A 14801-nucleotide genomic window follows, 5' to 3' on the forward strand; every position below is an offset into this window, starting at 1 on the left:
ATCAGTCACATAGCAAATACTTCATTACAAAACAGTGTGTGCAGTGGATGATTTCGATAAGGGTGCGTGTGCTGTACACTGAGCTGCCTGGACCTTACACACACCCCTCAGTGTACAGCACACACCCCTTATGTAAATAATTGCCCCCTCTGTACACACAGTATTGTAATGAGGTATCCCACCTGACTAACTAATTCCTTATTCAGACATGAAGAACTATAAAAAAAAAAAAAAAAAAAAAAAAAAAAAAAAAAACATTAGAGTGTATTCTCACACACTGGTTCCGCAATTGTGGATCTGCAATTGCCGTAAAATCCACAGTTGACGATTTTACACAGCAGTCAAAAATACATCAGAATTGCCTCATAGAATCTGCAATTGCAGATCCACAATTGCAGATTTTACAATTTCAAATCCAAAGCAGACCCTGTGTGTGTTAATACACCCTTACACTTAGGGTACTGTAAGTTATCACATGGCGCTAACAATTCAGTATGTTTGGGGAAGCCTGTCAGTAAAAGCAGAAAAAAAAGGAAGAGACCACTGTGGTACTCTGCAGAAGTGGCCAAAGTCATAATGTGTTTTTACAGAGGAAGAGGTTCTACGTTTGCTGTCTAAATTTAAGACAAATAAGTCACAAGGGCCTGATGGGATACACCCAAAGTTATTAAAAGAGCTTAGCAGTGTACTAGCAAAACTGTAAACAGAAATATTTAGCCAATAACTGGTAAGTAGGAGTTATCCCAGAATATTGGAATTTAGCAAAAGTTGTACCCATTCATAAGAAAGATAGTAGGGAGGAATCTGGCAACAATAGGCCAGTAAGCCTGATATCAATAGTGGGAAAATAGAAACCCTTCTAAAGGATAGGATTGTGGAACATCTAAAATCCCATGGCTTGCAAGAGGAATAACAACTTTAGGTAGGTTTACTTTAGGTAGAACATGTCAAACTAATCTTATTGACTTTTGATTTTGTGACTAAAATAATTCATAGGTGCAGTATACATTGCTTATCTAGATTTTGGTAAGGCCTTTGACACTGTCCCACATAGAAGACTTATCAATAAACTGAAGTCTTTGAACTTGGACTCCAATATTGTTAAAATGACTGGGCAGTAGCTGAGGGACAGAGAACAGAGGGTTGTAGTCAATGGAGTATATTTAGAGCAAGGTCTTGTTACCAGTGGGGTGCATCAGGGATCTGTACTGGGACCCATTTTGTTTAATGTCTTTATCAGTGATATTGCACAAGGTCTTGGTGGTAAAGTGTGTCTTTTTGCTGATGACACAAAGATTTGTAACATGGTTGATGCTCCTGGAGGGATACAGCAGATGGAAAAGGATTTGGGTAAGCTAAAGGAATGGTCAGAACTCTACCAACTAAAATTTTATGTGGATAAGTGCAAGATATTGCACCTTCAGCATAAAAACCCAAGGGCAGAATATAGAATATGTGGTTCAGTCCTATCCTCAGTATCTGATGAAAGAGATTTAGGGGTCATTATTTCAGAAGACTTAAATGGGCACTCTCATTAAAACAGATGTTTGCTATTGCACTCCTTATGGTAAATAAAAACTATTTCTAATGTACTTTGATTTGAGAAAAAAAATTACATTTTCCATCTTTTATTTGTGTTTTAAAAAAGCTGCCACTATGTGTTTCTCTACTTGTCCAGAGCACATTTCTCCCCATCTCTTGCACAGAATTTGGACTCCTGCTGGCCTGGTAGAAGTCCAAAATCAGGAAATGCTGAGGGGTGTGTGTGCAGCCTTATCCAATCAAAGCTCATCTCACACACTTAACTGTTCTGGTCTGTGTGCAGCAGAGTAAGGGATGAAGTTCTCCTCTGTTTGGCTTCAGATGATGTCACGCCTGCTGGAGAACGCCCCTTCCCAATATGTGAATCTGACTGAGACTGAGCAGAAAATACAGAGCAATATCAGGGTTGAAAACTAAAAAATAATAAAAATAAAGGCAGGAGGTGGTTTATTATGATGGGGGCAGTGAACTGGGAGGATTATAAAATTTAACAAGATCATGTGAGGTACCCTTTAAAGGTAGACAGACAACGTCATAGAGCAGCAAGAAATGATAGCAGAATGATTGGGTGTATAGGGAGAGGATTTGGCAGTAGAAAGAGGGAAGTGATCATGCCAATGTACAGAACACTGGTGAGACCTCACTTGGAGTATTGTGCACAGTACTGGAGACTGTTATTGACATTTATCAATGGGTTTAGTCAGGTTTTCTTTACTATAATTGTCGCAAAATTGTCGCAACTGCGACTACGCGATTTTTCGTGCAACATTTTGACTGGAAAGCGAGAAAAGCAAGTTTTCCAAAAATTTACTACATAGTAATAATTTTAAAATGGACTACGGGTAGTCAGGTATTTATTAACTGCGACAGTCGCAACTGCGCAAAGTAAAATGACTAAATGTACTCCAGCTCAAACATGGAGCAGAAAAAGCTACTACCAAAGTAAAAAAGAAAAAATTGCTTACGTGAAAGAAAATTATCAACAGGCTGAAACCAGTTGATAAATAAGTCACACATAAGCAAAGAAAAAGTAAAGAAAAAATTACTAAAAAAAAAAAAAAAGAATACATAAGCAAACATTGATAAATGTTCCTCTGTATCTCCAGAAAGATATAAATATTTTGGAGGGAGTTCAGAGAAGAGCTACAGGTTGCAGGATAAAACTTACCAGAAAAGGTTAAAAGGACCTTAACATGTAGAGCTTGGAAGAAACACGAGACAGAGGGGATATGATAGAAACATTTAAATACATAAAGGGAATTAACACGATAAAGGAGGAGAGCATATTTAAAAGAAGAAAAACTACCACAAGAGGACATTTAAATTATAGGGGCACAGGATCATGCAGTAATAACTGAAAGAGTAGTGGATGCATGGAATAGCCTTTCTGTAGAAGTGGTCGCTGCAAACAGTGAAGGAGTTTAAGCATGCATGGGATAGGCATAAAGCTATCCTTTATATACAGTTGGGATCAAAAGTTTGGCCACCCCAGGTAAACATTTGTATTAATGTGCGTAAAGAAGCCAAGAAAAGATGGAAAAATCTCCAAATGACATCAAATTACCGATTAGACAGACATTCTTATAATATGTCAACAAAAGTTAGATTTTATTTTCATCATTTACACTTTCAAAATTACAGAAAACAAAAAAATGGCATCTGCAAAAGTTTGGGCACCCTGCAGAATTTATAGCATGCACTGCCCCCTTTGCAAAGCTGAGACCTGCCAGTGTCATGGATTGTTCTCAATCATCATCTGGGAAGACCAGGTGAGGTCAATCTCAAAGGTTTTAAATGCCCAGACTCATCTGACCTTGCTCCAACAATCAGCACCATGGGTTCTTCTAAGCAGTTGTCTAGAAATCTGAAACTGATATTAGTTGATGCTTACAAAGCTGGAGAAGGCTATAAGATGATAGCAAAACGTTTTCAGATGTCAATATCCTCTGTTCGGAATGTAGTTAAGAAATAGCAGTCATCAGGAACAGTGGAAGTTAAAGCAAGATCTGGAAGACCAAGAAAATATCAGACAGAACAGCTCGCAGGATTGCGAGAAAAACAATTCAAAACCCACGTTTGACTGCACAATCCCTCCAGAAAGATCTGGCAGACACTGGAGTTGTGGTACACTATTCCACTATAAAGAGATACTTGTACAAATATGGTCTTCATGGAAGAGTCATCAGAAGAAAACCTCTTTTACGTCCTCACAACAAAAATCAGCATTTGAACTTTGCATATGAACATATAGACAAGCCTGATGAATTTTGGAAACAAGTTCTGTGGACCGATGAGGTTAAAATTGAACTGTTTGGCCGGAATGAGCAAAGGTACGTTTGGAGAAGAAGGGGAACAGAATTTAATGAAAAGAACCTCTGTCCAACTGTTAAGCATGGGGGTGGATCAATCATGCTTTGGGGTTGTATTGCAGCCAGTGGCACAGGGAACATCTCACGAGTAGAAGGAAAAATGGATTCAATAAAATGTCAGCACATTTTGGATGCTAACGTGATGCCATCTGTGAAAAAGCTGAAGGTAAAGAGAGGATGGCTTCTACAAATGGATAATGATCCTAAACACACGTCGAAATCCACGGGGGATTACATCAAGAGGCGTAAACTGAAGGTTTTGCCATGGCCTTCACAATCTCCTGACCTCAACATAATTGAAAATCTATGGATAGACCTTGAAAGAGCAGTGCGTGACAGACAGCCCAGAAATCTCAAAGAACTGGAAGACTTTTGTAAGGAAGAATGGGCAAAGATACCTCAAACAAGAATTGAAAGACTCTTGGCTGGCTACAAAAAGCCTTTACAAGCTGTGATAATTGCCAAAGGGGGCAGTACAAGATATTAACTCTGCAGGGTGCCCAAACTTTTGCAGATGCCATTTTTTTTTTTGTTTTCTGTTATTTAGAAAGTGTAAATGATGGAAATAAAATCTAACTTTTGTTGACATATTATAAGAATGTCTAATCTGTAATTTGATGCCTTTTGCAGGCTGGATGGGCCAAATGGTTCTTATCTGCCATTCATTCTATGTTTCTTTAAGAATATAATATTCAGAAAATACAGAAAAAAGAAATTCTATAAAGATCACACACACATAATAATAGTAATAATAGGGTAATATATGATAGTAAACTAGAAAATTGTCCAGTTGTATGAAAAAAAATACTGTCTAGTATTTCTAAAGAATGGAATAGATGAAAGGATTTTCCGCTTAATCTGGTTTGGATTCTGATAATTCTTAGTGTTTGGAACATCTAGATCAATGGAAACATTTAAAATAATTTTATGTTAGTGCATGCCCAATACAATATTAAAAAACAATAAAAAAAATGTAAATGAAACAAATTATATCTTTTTTTACACAAACAAAACAGTCAAACAACAGTCAAATCAAGCCTTTTTATTATCTAAATGCATAATTTTCCATGTTTATGACACCCTATGTATCTATAGAAGTTCTGTGGTATATTTTTTAGATTGTGCACTTGATTTATTAAAGCGTACCTGTGATATCAAATGTCTATAAATGTTACTTTCTAGGACCATGCAGATGCTTTACATGTCTTTTTAATGTGTCTAGCCTCTGTATTTGGCTCAAACTGTTCAGGAAGGGGCTTGTCCAAGGCAAGCACTGAGGGCGCCCTCATTCACCATGCATTCACTTCCTCCCTGAGTCTGCTGTACTGGGTTTCTTCATCCAGTCACTGTAGGTTGCTCTGTATACCCCTTCTCTCTGCTTTCATGAAATAATCTTAAGTAAGCACAGAGGACTGCTAATCCCACCCTAACTTACTGAACTTTGTCCTAGCCTATGGTTCAGCTGGGACAAAGATAATGCTGCTGCCTAGATGGTATTTGGACCCCTAGTGGTCTATTTATAAGCCATAAATGTTATAACTTATATTAGGAAGGTTAATGTTTTGCCAAGATGTACAACATATAAAACATTAATTCTGATAGTGCCCATTTAAATTGTTGCTGGGATATATTAGGTACATCTTCACAACTGTGCAAAAAAAAAAAAAGACTTCTTATGTAAGTCTGCTCTGGACTAGAGTCTATTTGCGCAGAAATTTGCACCTAAATTAAATAGTTGAAATTTACAGATTTGTCTTCAGCTGTTACATCTGATGAGAGAAAAGTTACCCTTTAGATGCATTTCAAAAGTGGCAGTGGTGGCTCTGTGTTTGGAAAAGTCTAACATTTTGTGAAAAAAATTGTATCAAAATGATGGTATTAAAAGGTGCGGGCCTTAAGAAATTTTACCTTAGCAACTATTGTTGAAATCATTTTTTGAGTCAGAGCTTAAAAAATTATCTGTGGTCAGTTATAGGAGTTTTTTTTGGTTAGTTTTTTTTTGTGGTTATTTTACTGGATTTTACATATAAATTGACATATCAGAAGAGAAGTTATATATTTTTGTTTATTTATTTATTCATTTTTTGTATTTCAGGAGTGACTACTGTGCTCACTATGACCACAATTAATACACATCTAAGGGAAACCCTGCCTAAAATTCCATATGTTAAGGCTATTGATGTATATCTTATGGGATGCTTCGTGTTTGTTTTTCTGGCCCTATTGGAATATGCATTTGTTAATTATGTATTCTTTGGTCGGGGCCCACAACAGCAGAAAAAACTTAACGAGAGAACAAGCAAATCAAATAATGAACGCCATCGCTATGAGGAAAGAAGAGTAAGAGAACAGGTAATTTGTAACTGTATGACCATAAAGGATAGCAACCAATCAGATCACTTCTTTCATTTTTAAAAGGCCTCTGAAAAATGAAAGAAGCAAGCTGATTGATTGGTATGGGCAACTGGTCAACTTTCCTCGGCACAGGTCTTGAGGAATCTCCCCCTATATTTGTAAACAATATGGGAGCAATGGTATGATAAATGTTCAAGATTGTGAAGTCCTCATAAGGGTTCAATTTATATACAAAGAGCAGAATAAGGAGAAATTGGGAAAGCATAGGGTAACAATGTAAAAAAAACATATATTACAGATACCTTTTAAAGAGGCACTGTTTAAAGGAATATTCCTTTTATTGTGTTATTACTAGGAGATGCTATAACATTACAATCCATGGGGGGAACGTTAGCTTTTTCCCTGCACAGTGGTGTTCCTATGAACTCACTGTGCCGGAAACTGCAGCACAGCTTCATTCAAGTGAAGAAAAACTGTGAAGAAGGTGGAAGACCTTCAGAATCTGTATTCTTGAGTATATTGTTGCCAATAGTAGTGATGTTTGTTTTTCTATCCCAGGTTGATCCTTATGGAAACATTCTTCTCAGCACTCTTGACATGAGCAGTGAGTTGATGTCAGCTGAGATGGGAAGTAGCATTGGTGATTCCCGGAACTCCGTCCTGTCATATGACACCTCAGGGATCCAGTTCCGCAAACAGCTTACATCAAGAGGGGACAGTTTTGGTCACACTCCGCTGGAGCGTCATGTTCCCCTAACAGCCACACGTGGACGTGCCAACTGCCGCCTTCGGCGACGTTCCTCTAAGTTAAAGCTTAAGATCCCAGACCTTACAGATGTCAGTACCATCGACAAATGGTCCAGAATCATTTTCCCCATCACTTTTGGATTTTTTAACTTGGTTTACTGGATGTACTATGTCAACTGAAGAATCTCCATTACCCTTCACCCTAAGCTGTGCACACCCTTCCTACCACAGGACACAAGCTTCACCTAAGTCTCTCACCCTCTCTTGCTTCACAGTTTGATATTTGGCCCAGAGAAAGAAGCAGAAGCTGAAGATTTTGAAGAGGGGGAAGAATTGCACTTTTTGTCACACATTTTTTTCACCAAATTTCCAATTTATTTATTTTTTGCCTGGTAATTGATTAAGGCTGGGTACTGTGCATCATAATGGATGTTATAATGAAGAAACCTTTTTTTCTTGGGACTTAGATAATTAAGGTAACAAAAAAAAAAAATTATAAGCAAGGCATTTCCAACAAGGGGAATGTAAAGGTAGTACAGGGTTAGAATGAGAATACCGGTAATTGTTTTCTCTCTTATGCAGTTTTAACTTCATTTTGCTATATATTGTGAGGCTATAAAGGCACAGAAAAGTTTGTACATGCATGCAGACAACAACTCTGTAGAACAGAATATCTCCAATTGCTAACTTGAGCTGCACCTAACTGCTCCTATTGAGCACTTTGACTAAAAATACTTATTTTTAAATGGTTTAGGAGGAAAAAGCCAAACATATTTCTCAATAAAAGAGAATGGCAAAGCTAAAAAGTAAATGGTTCTGGACTACAACACTGTCATAAAAAGGAATTATGAAAAGAAGTGAATATTGCACATTTTAATTCAATGTTTACAGTATTTGATAAAAAAAATTGTTTCTAAAAAAAATAGTTTAAAGTTAAATGTGCAAGTTACTATTATTTAGTATTAGAAATTATCAGAGTATTAGAAGAACCTAAATGAGGCCAAACTGTATCTGATAAAAAAGTATGTTTATACATTAAGTCATTACTGAAGATCTATCAGATGGACCAAGAGTGCCAAAAATGATGCCTAAGTGTTACGCAACTATTTTATGGTTCTGGACCTGTTGTGAGAACTCCCTGCCAAAAATATAAATGTTGTATAGTGTTGTGTGAATTATGAACAGAAAATGATCATACTCATGTTTTAATGTGCACAGGAAAGCATAGGCCCACGACACACATGCCTGTTTCAAACATATTAACTATAAAATGTGCTAAGAATATTGGCTGCTATGTAAGTTTCTATGCTAAATGACCCCTGATTTCTCTAGAATTTAATTGATAGTTAGGTAAGTTCTAGTATATACTAAAATACATGTATTCACAAACAAATGAAGTGCCAAGTGACATATATACTGGGGGCCATTTATTAAATCTATGCCAGTAATGTGATGCAAAATATGTTGGATACAAGGTGCAACAGGTTTATTATTGTAAATATGTTTATTCTCTATTTTGCAATTGGTGCATCTTTGAGCTTATTGTTGAAAGGGGGCATGGCTTCTCAGGGCGCATGGCTTTGAAGCATTTGTCAGAAAATTGATGCCCCGAAGGCCTGCAGATTTCATCACCAAAAGCTTGAAGGTTTTGTATTGGAACATTTAATACAGTATGGTGATGTGACATTTATATTAATATTATGGGAGGAAGAGGCCTATTTCTGTTTCTGCATTGCTCAGTTTAATAAATGACCCCCACTGGCTCAGGGACATGAGCAGTGCCAAAACTACTAAAGAAATAGAACTTTTATAAATAGTATTAAAACTGTGAGGCTATCCCTCCAAATAGCACTGTCTCAAGAAGTTAAAATAAGGAGCCATGCCTAAAAAAAACTTGAATGTTAGTGGTATATTATACTAGAGTATTTCATATCTATCAGTTTTTCATAGGTATAAGGACTTAGAAGAGGATATGCTCATGAAGCTTTTAAAATCATATAGGGGTCTTTGCATAAAGGTGAAACTAGGTCCATTGTGGGGCAAACTAATTGTGCCATATCAAGAACAACAAATCTCTTTTTCATATCTTCTGTGAAACTTTTTTTGTCATGTGGAGCAAAGATTCTGCTTTGAATTGTCTATGAACAGCAAACAGAAAACCGTTTTATTAGAGTATCTTAATTTGTCACAAAATCTTTTGTCATAAAACATGTTTGTTGACATGTAAAATACAATATTATGTATCGTTCCTACTCTTGCAGACTTTCTTTATGGAAGATTTTGTTTTAGGATCTTGCAGGCAAATTTAACGTTTCTTCTGGTCTCAATATTTTTGCAATTATTTTACTGTTATGCATGGCTCAAGTTGAATTACCCAATGAAGTCATAACCACTCTGAAGCATGTATTTTCTAGAACAGCTGGTAAAAGTGAAATAAGCCACAGTGGTTCTAAAGTTTTCCAAGGGCCTCACTGATTACATTTTTGCAATGAAAACTGTAGAAGATATTCTTTAAAAAGTAACACTATCTTCTATAGATTTTAAATAAATTCTACATGCTGCACTAAAACACAAACTATGGTTAAATGCATTATATCAGTTCTCCCATATAGATTTTATTTTGGGTCCACATCTATCCATCCATACATCTATAGGTGAAGGGTATCTCCCAGTGAAAAAAAAAAGCCCTATAATCACAGAAAGATAGACCTGAAGCATTTTTATAAGCCATTAAGGGTTAAAAGATATTTTGAGGGACACTTACATAAGGAAACTTTTGTGAAGTTTACAGTATATCAAAATGTTTTGTCTTGTTAAGTAGTACAATATGGATTTGCATAGTAAGAACACTACTTGATGGTTTCAGCCTTCCTCAGAACTCAGTCAGAGTCGGCCTAGTATGTCTGTACTTGACTGTCTGTATTCTAGATGTAACACCCGAACCCCCTTTCATTCTGTTGAATCTCATGGCACTATACAGTAGTCCTCTATGTTCCATTAAGTTTCGGTAAGTAAAAGTATGGGGGGAGGGTCTATGTCCAGAATGCAGATGATTTAAATTGAGTAGCATATTCCTTCCTAACTGAGATCTACGGCTAGGTTTATATCTGCATTGGAGCTCCATTTGGTGGGCTTCGTCCCAGATTCGATTTTGTTAACAGGATTTGACTGAACAAAAAAACACTGCAAAGTCTTGCTTAATAAATGGTCACCAGACGAAAATCCAATAGACCCCATTAAAGCCAAGATCATTGGTGTCTGTTGTGTAACAGACTGTCTGCAGCTGAGCCTCCAGCATAGATGGGAACATCATCTTAGATTAAAGTTACTTCACATACAGTGTACCTGAGCTAACATGTCATCTTCATCAGTCTTTTAATACATTTTAAGTTATATTATATATCTACATTTAAAGAAATCAATATACCTTATTATTATTTATTATTAATAATAATAGTAATACATGAAGAGCATTTTTCTTATTTTCGTGATTTTTTAAAGCAAGTATAAAAGGGCTTTTCACTGTTAAAACAACTAAAATGTAACATTAATAGTTTTGTTGAACTGAAGTATGACTTTTGGTAACACAAAATCTACTTTTTTTGTAATATGCTTATGAGCTCCAAGTTTTCACTGGGCAGGCCCAATCACCACAAGGGCCCAATCCTTCCCTTTTCTCCCCAATCATAGCCTTGTACCTTCCTCTTTTATTTGATTGGATCAGAGAAAGAAAAATGGAACCTTTGTCTGGGCGCTGTCCCTCCTGAAGGAGGAGATACCCTCCAAAACGCGTTATTGGAAGTTCGTTTAATAAATATAGTGCCTTCTGGCACTTTTTCTCCCTGCACAATTGTGTCTGATTACCCCGGATAGGCAAACAGCGCCCAGACAAAGGTTCCATTTTTCTCTCTCTGATCCTTCTTGATTGTACGGGTGAAGATCTTATCCTCTCCTGTTGGACGCTGGGCTGTGCAGTTCGCTTCTGCCTTTATGCTAAGTAACTCTAAGAGGTGATATGCCTGTTTCCACTCATATCTGGTGAGCAGCCATTTTATAGATACGTCGCTCTCCCTGTCCCTGTTTGGGACATTGGTACCCTGGATAAGGGTGCAGTCCTCTCCCCCCTTTTTCTCTGTTTTATTTGATTGACAGCCCCTAAGCTGTCTAAGGTCACTCTGTGCAGTTTATCTTTTTTGGATCTACTGCATTAGATAGCCTAGGGGGTGTGAATCAAAAGAATGGAGGACCCATTGGAGTAAAATAGGGAAGGAAGTGGGCACTTGCAGCAATCAGGACCACCAAATGTACACTTCTTGCTTAATGGCATATTACAAGTAGATTTTCATGCATTCGGCCATTAACTCAACAATGGTAATAATGTTAATGTGTTTTAAACCAACACTGTTGTTGGCTTCACAATGAAAACCCCTCTTACAGACTTCATTTTCCCTTTAAAGAAGGACATAGCTTAATTATTTTCCCATCTTGGATAGTTTAATTAAAAACTCCCATGAAGATCATCTTTTGCTAGTAAAAAAAACAATTTGCTGTGATGATAACATATTCTTTATGAGAATGCCTACATTAAACCACAATCCACTTTAAAAATAATTAACTGTGCAAAATACAGTTTGAAAAGGTAGTAGCCATGTTCACACTATGTTTTACCTGTATATTAGGCATTTACCTCTAATTTGCCAGATGTATGCTCCAAGTGTATTATTTTCATTTTATATTGCCTAAATGATGTTGAAAAGCATAGTGGACTTTGGTTTAAAGACAAACATACTTTAAGACTTTTTTTTGTTCATACTGACATATGCAGACATATGATGACATATTTAAGGCCTATGTTTTATTTGGTCCTGACAACGATTATGCCTGGACATAATAAACCTAGCTTTAGGTAAAATCATTTTTGCCAATCAATTTGATTCTATAAACCATTATACAGAAAAAGCTATTTTTTTTCATTCATATATAGTATCCTTCCATATCAGTTACTACTTCTTATTAAGATCAGTTTATACATTTTTCAAAACCATATCATCGTCTAAAAGAGATATAGAAACAAAATCAAATTTTACACATTGCCCTCTTCTGCAATAGTTCTGTAGCTTTGGAAAACCTAAAGTACGTAAACAGATGCATTAAATAAGGCAAAAAGATCCCTCCAACCATAGTCAGGAGTTCACAAATAGTCACAATTAGTAGGGTTATGTATATTTGATTGTCACATGTGACTTTTGTTAGGACCTTTATGTTTTTGACATTCCCCTCTCTGGTATATTTACTGTACAGTAAATGTATATATTTATTGTTTAAAAGTAAGATTCAATGACTGAACTGACCTCTTTAATATACATACATACACACACACACACACACACACACACACACACACATATATATATATATATATATATATATATATATATATATATATATACATATATATTGATAGATATATTAAATAAAAAGACGGGGAGACTGTGAACACAACACATTAGCAGCACTTTTTCCACAGGGAAGTGTGTTCACTCTATTTTACTTGCCTTTTACATACCATGAGTAGTGAATTCCAATAGAAGCACCAGAATATAATATATAATTGTGTAGTAAAACCCTTTCTTCAGTGTTGCAGTGCTGTGTCCCCTACATAAAAAAAAGTTACAAACTAAAGACTACATGATATTTCTAGTTTGCCCTACAAGACCTGCCCTGTATAGGCATCACTGTACATAAGCACATTACTAAACTGTACATATAAATTGCAGCACAGGAGTTGTTTGCATTATCAGTCTCCTTTTATGCAACTGTGTTTGTTTTAAGTCACTATTTGATGAGTGATTTCAATGCATAAACATATGCAGCAAGTTGTTATGCTCCGCCTAGTAGTGACTGTAGATATCTAGATTTTTTCATTTAACTACATGTTATTCAGAGACATTTAATTAATCAAATCTAAACATTGGCCACAATAAATATAAAGCTAACAAAAATATAGAAAAGATTTTGAGAGACAAATTTACCAAAGACCAGCATTTTACACACCAGGCAAATGTGTGCTAGAGTAAGTTGCTACTAGTTACTAGTTAATAAGGGTCAAACATGCATGATTGGGATGTCTTACAGTTGCATTGTAGTTTGTCCCTGCAGAATGTCAATTTTAAATAGTAATTGCATTGTATTAAAAACTGCAATGCAACCTGATATTACTAGTGTATTTGTACCCTAAGATACAGATGCCTCTTAATAAATTTGTCACATCTATGGCTTTCTATGTGTCACCGACTAAAATCCATTCCAGCTAGAAGCTAGTTTTCTTGTGTGAATTATAGTAAATTTTTCAGACCACCCGCTCACTTTATAAAAAGTGGCGAGCATGCTGTAAAAACAGAGATTGCACAAAATGTATGACTTTTTATGATTAAAAAAAGGGCATATTACTAAGTTGCCCCGTTAATGTTCACAGAAGGACTTTAAAGAGTACCTGTCTTCAAGTAAAACTTTTGCTATGTTATTCCCTATGTAATGTTATGCCTATTTGCCATATATCTTCATATATAAAAAATCAATCATTCCATCAGTTTTTTTTACCTGTGAAAAAGTGGCCACTAGGGGTCTGTTCTGTAGCGTTCAGCAGGCCCTGCATAACCCTACGGACTTGTGCCGGACTGGCACAAGTCTGAACTCTGGAAGTGCTGGTGGGGTGGGACATGAGCACGGCTCTGCATATCTTTCAGAACACAGACATAATCAATGCCCCCCTGCCTCTTGTCCCCGCCCCTCAGATAAGCTGCCTGGCCATCAGCGTTCACTGCAGCTCAGTGCATATTACAGATGCTGTGCTTATTTAGCTAATCAAGACCAATGACACAGACAAAAAAAACCTAAGACTTAGGGAGAGGGAAATTTCTCATAACATGCCAGAACACCGCCATGTACTGCCAAGGTCTAAATAATAGGACCGTATGCTGTCTGCCAATACAGCAAAACTAACAAATACCTAAAGAGAAAAAGACTGTAGCAGACTAGAGTAATGACAAAAATTCCTTTATTACTAAAACACAATTTAAAATACATTCATGACACAGAGGAATGACTTCTGACAAGGGCGTCTCCTGGCAAAAGTGCATAAGAGTGCTATAATGGCAAAATGCCATATACTAAATATATATACAGCATATGTGGTGGGTATATGCATACAAAACAATGCACACCATGTGTAAAGTATACAACATCAAAAGGAGAAAAAATGATATATAAAGCAGCAATATGTAAAGGTGTAATACACATCCAGAAATATACTAAAAGTACAAAAATACAAAGGTGCACACTGGAGCAGTACCCACATGTAGCAGAGCAAGTAATAGTCGTTGCCAGGGGACGTCCACCCCTACTATCATTTCGGATTGCGTCCTTCCGGAAGAAGGACATAGTCCGAAACGATCGTAGGGATGGACGTCCCCTGGCCGTTACTTGCCCGGCTACATGTGGGTACTGATTCAGTTTGCACCTTTGTATTTTTGCACTTTTAGTATATTTTTGAATGTGTATTAAACCTTTACATATTGCTGCTATATATACATATATATATTTTTTTCTCCTTTTGATGTTGTATACTTTACACGTGGTGTGCATTGTTTTGTATGCATATATCCACCTCATATACTGTATGCATATTTAGTATATGGCATTTTGCCATTATAGCACTCTTATGCACTTTTGCCAGGAGATGTCCTTGTCAGAAGTCATTCCTCTGTGTCATGTATGTATTTTAAATAG

General features: G+C 36.4%; 1 protein-coding gene across 1 annotated transcript in view; it reads left to right on the top strand.

The window, feature by feature from the left end:
• Positions 1–14068, top strand: part of LOC130291597 (gamma-aminobutyric acid receptor subunit beta-4-like) — a 520736-nt gene extending 506668 nt beyond the window's left edge. The window contains exons 8-9 of the mRNA XM_056540553.1: positions 6007–6263; positions 6825–14068. Of these exons, the coding sequence (XP_056396528.1) occupies positions 6007–6263; positions 6825–7193 (626 nt within the window). The 3' untranslated portion in view covers positions 7194–14068. The remainder of the gene's footprint in view (positions 1–6006; positions 6264–6824) is intronic.
• The last annotated feature ends 733 nt before the right edge of the window (positions 14069–14801 follow it).

This window comes from Hyla sarda, chromosome 9 (genome assembly GCF_029499605.1).
Source record: "Hyla sarda isolate aHylSar1 chromosome 9, aHylSar1.hap1, whole genome shotgun sequence".
NCBI classification, from domain to species: domain Eukaryota; kingdom Metazoa; phylum Chordata; class Amphibia; order Anura; family Hylidae; genus Hyla; species Hyla sarda.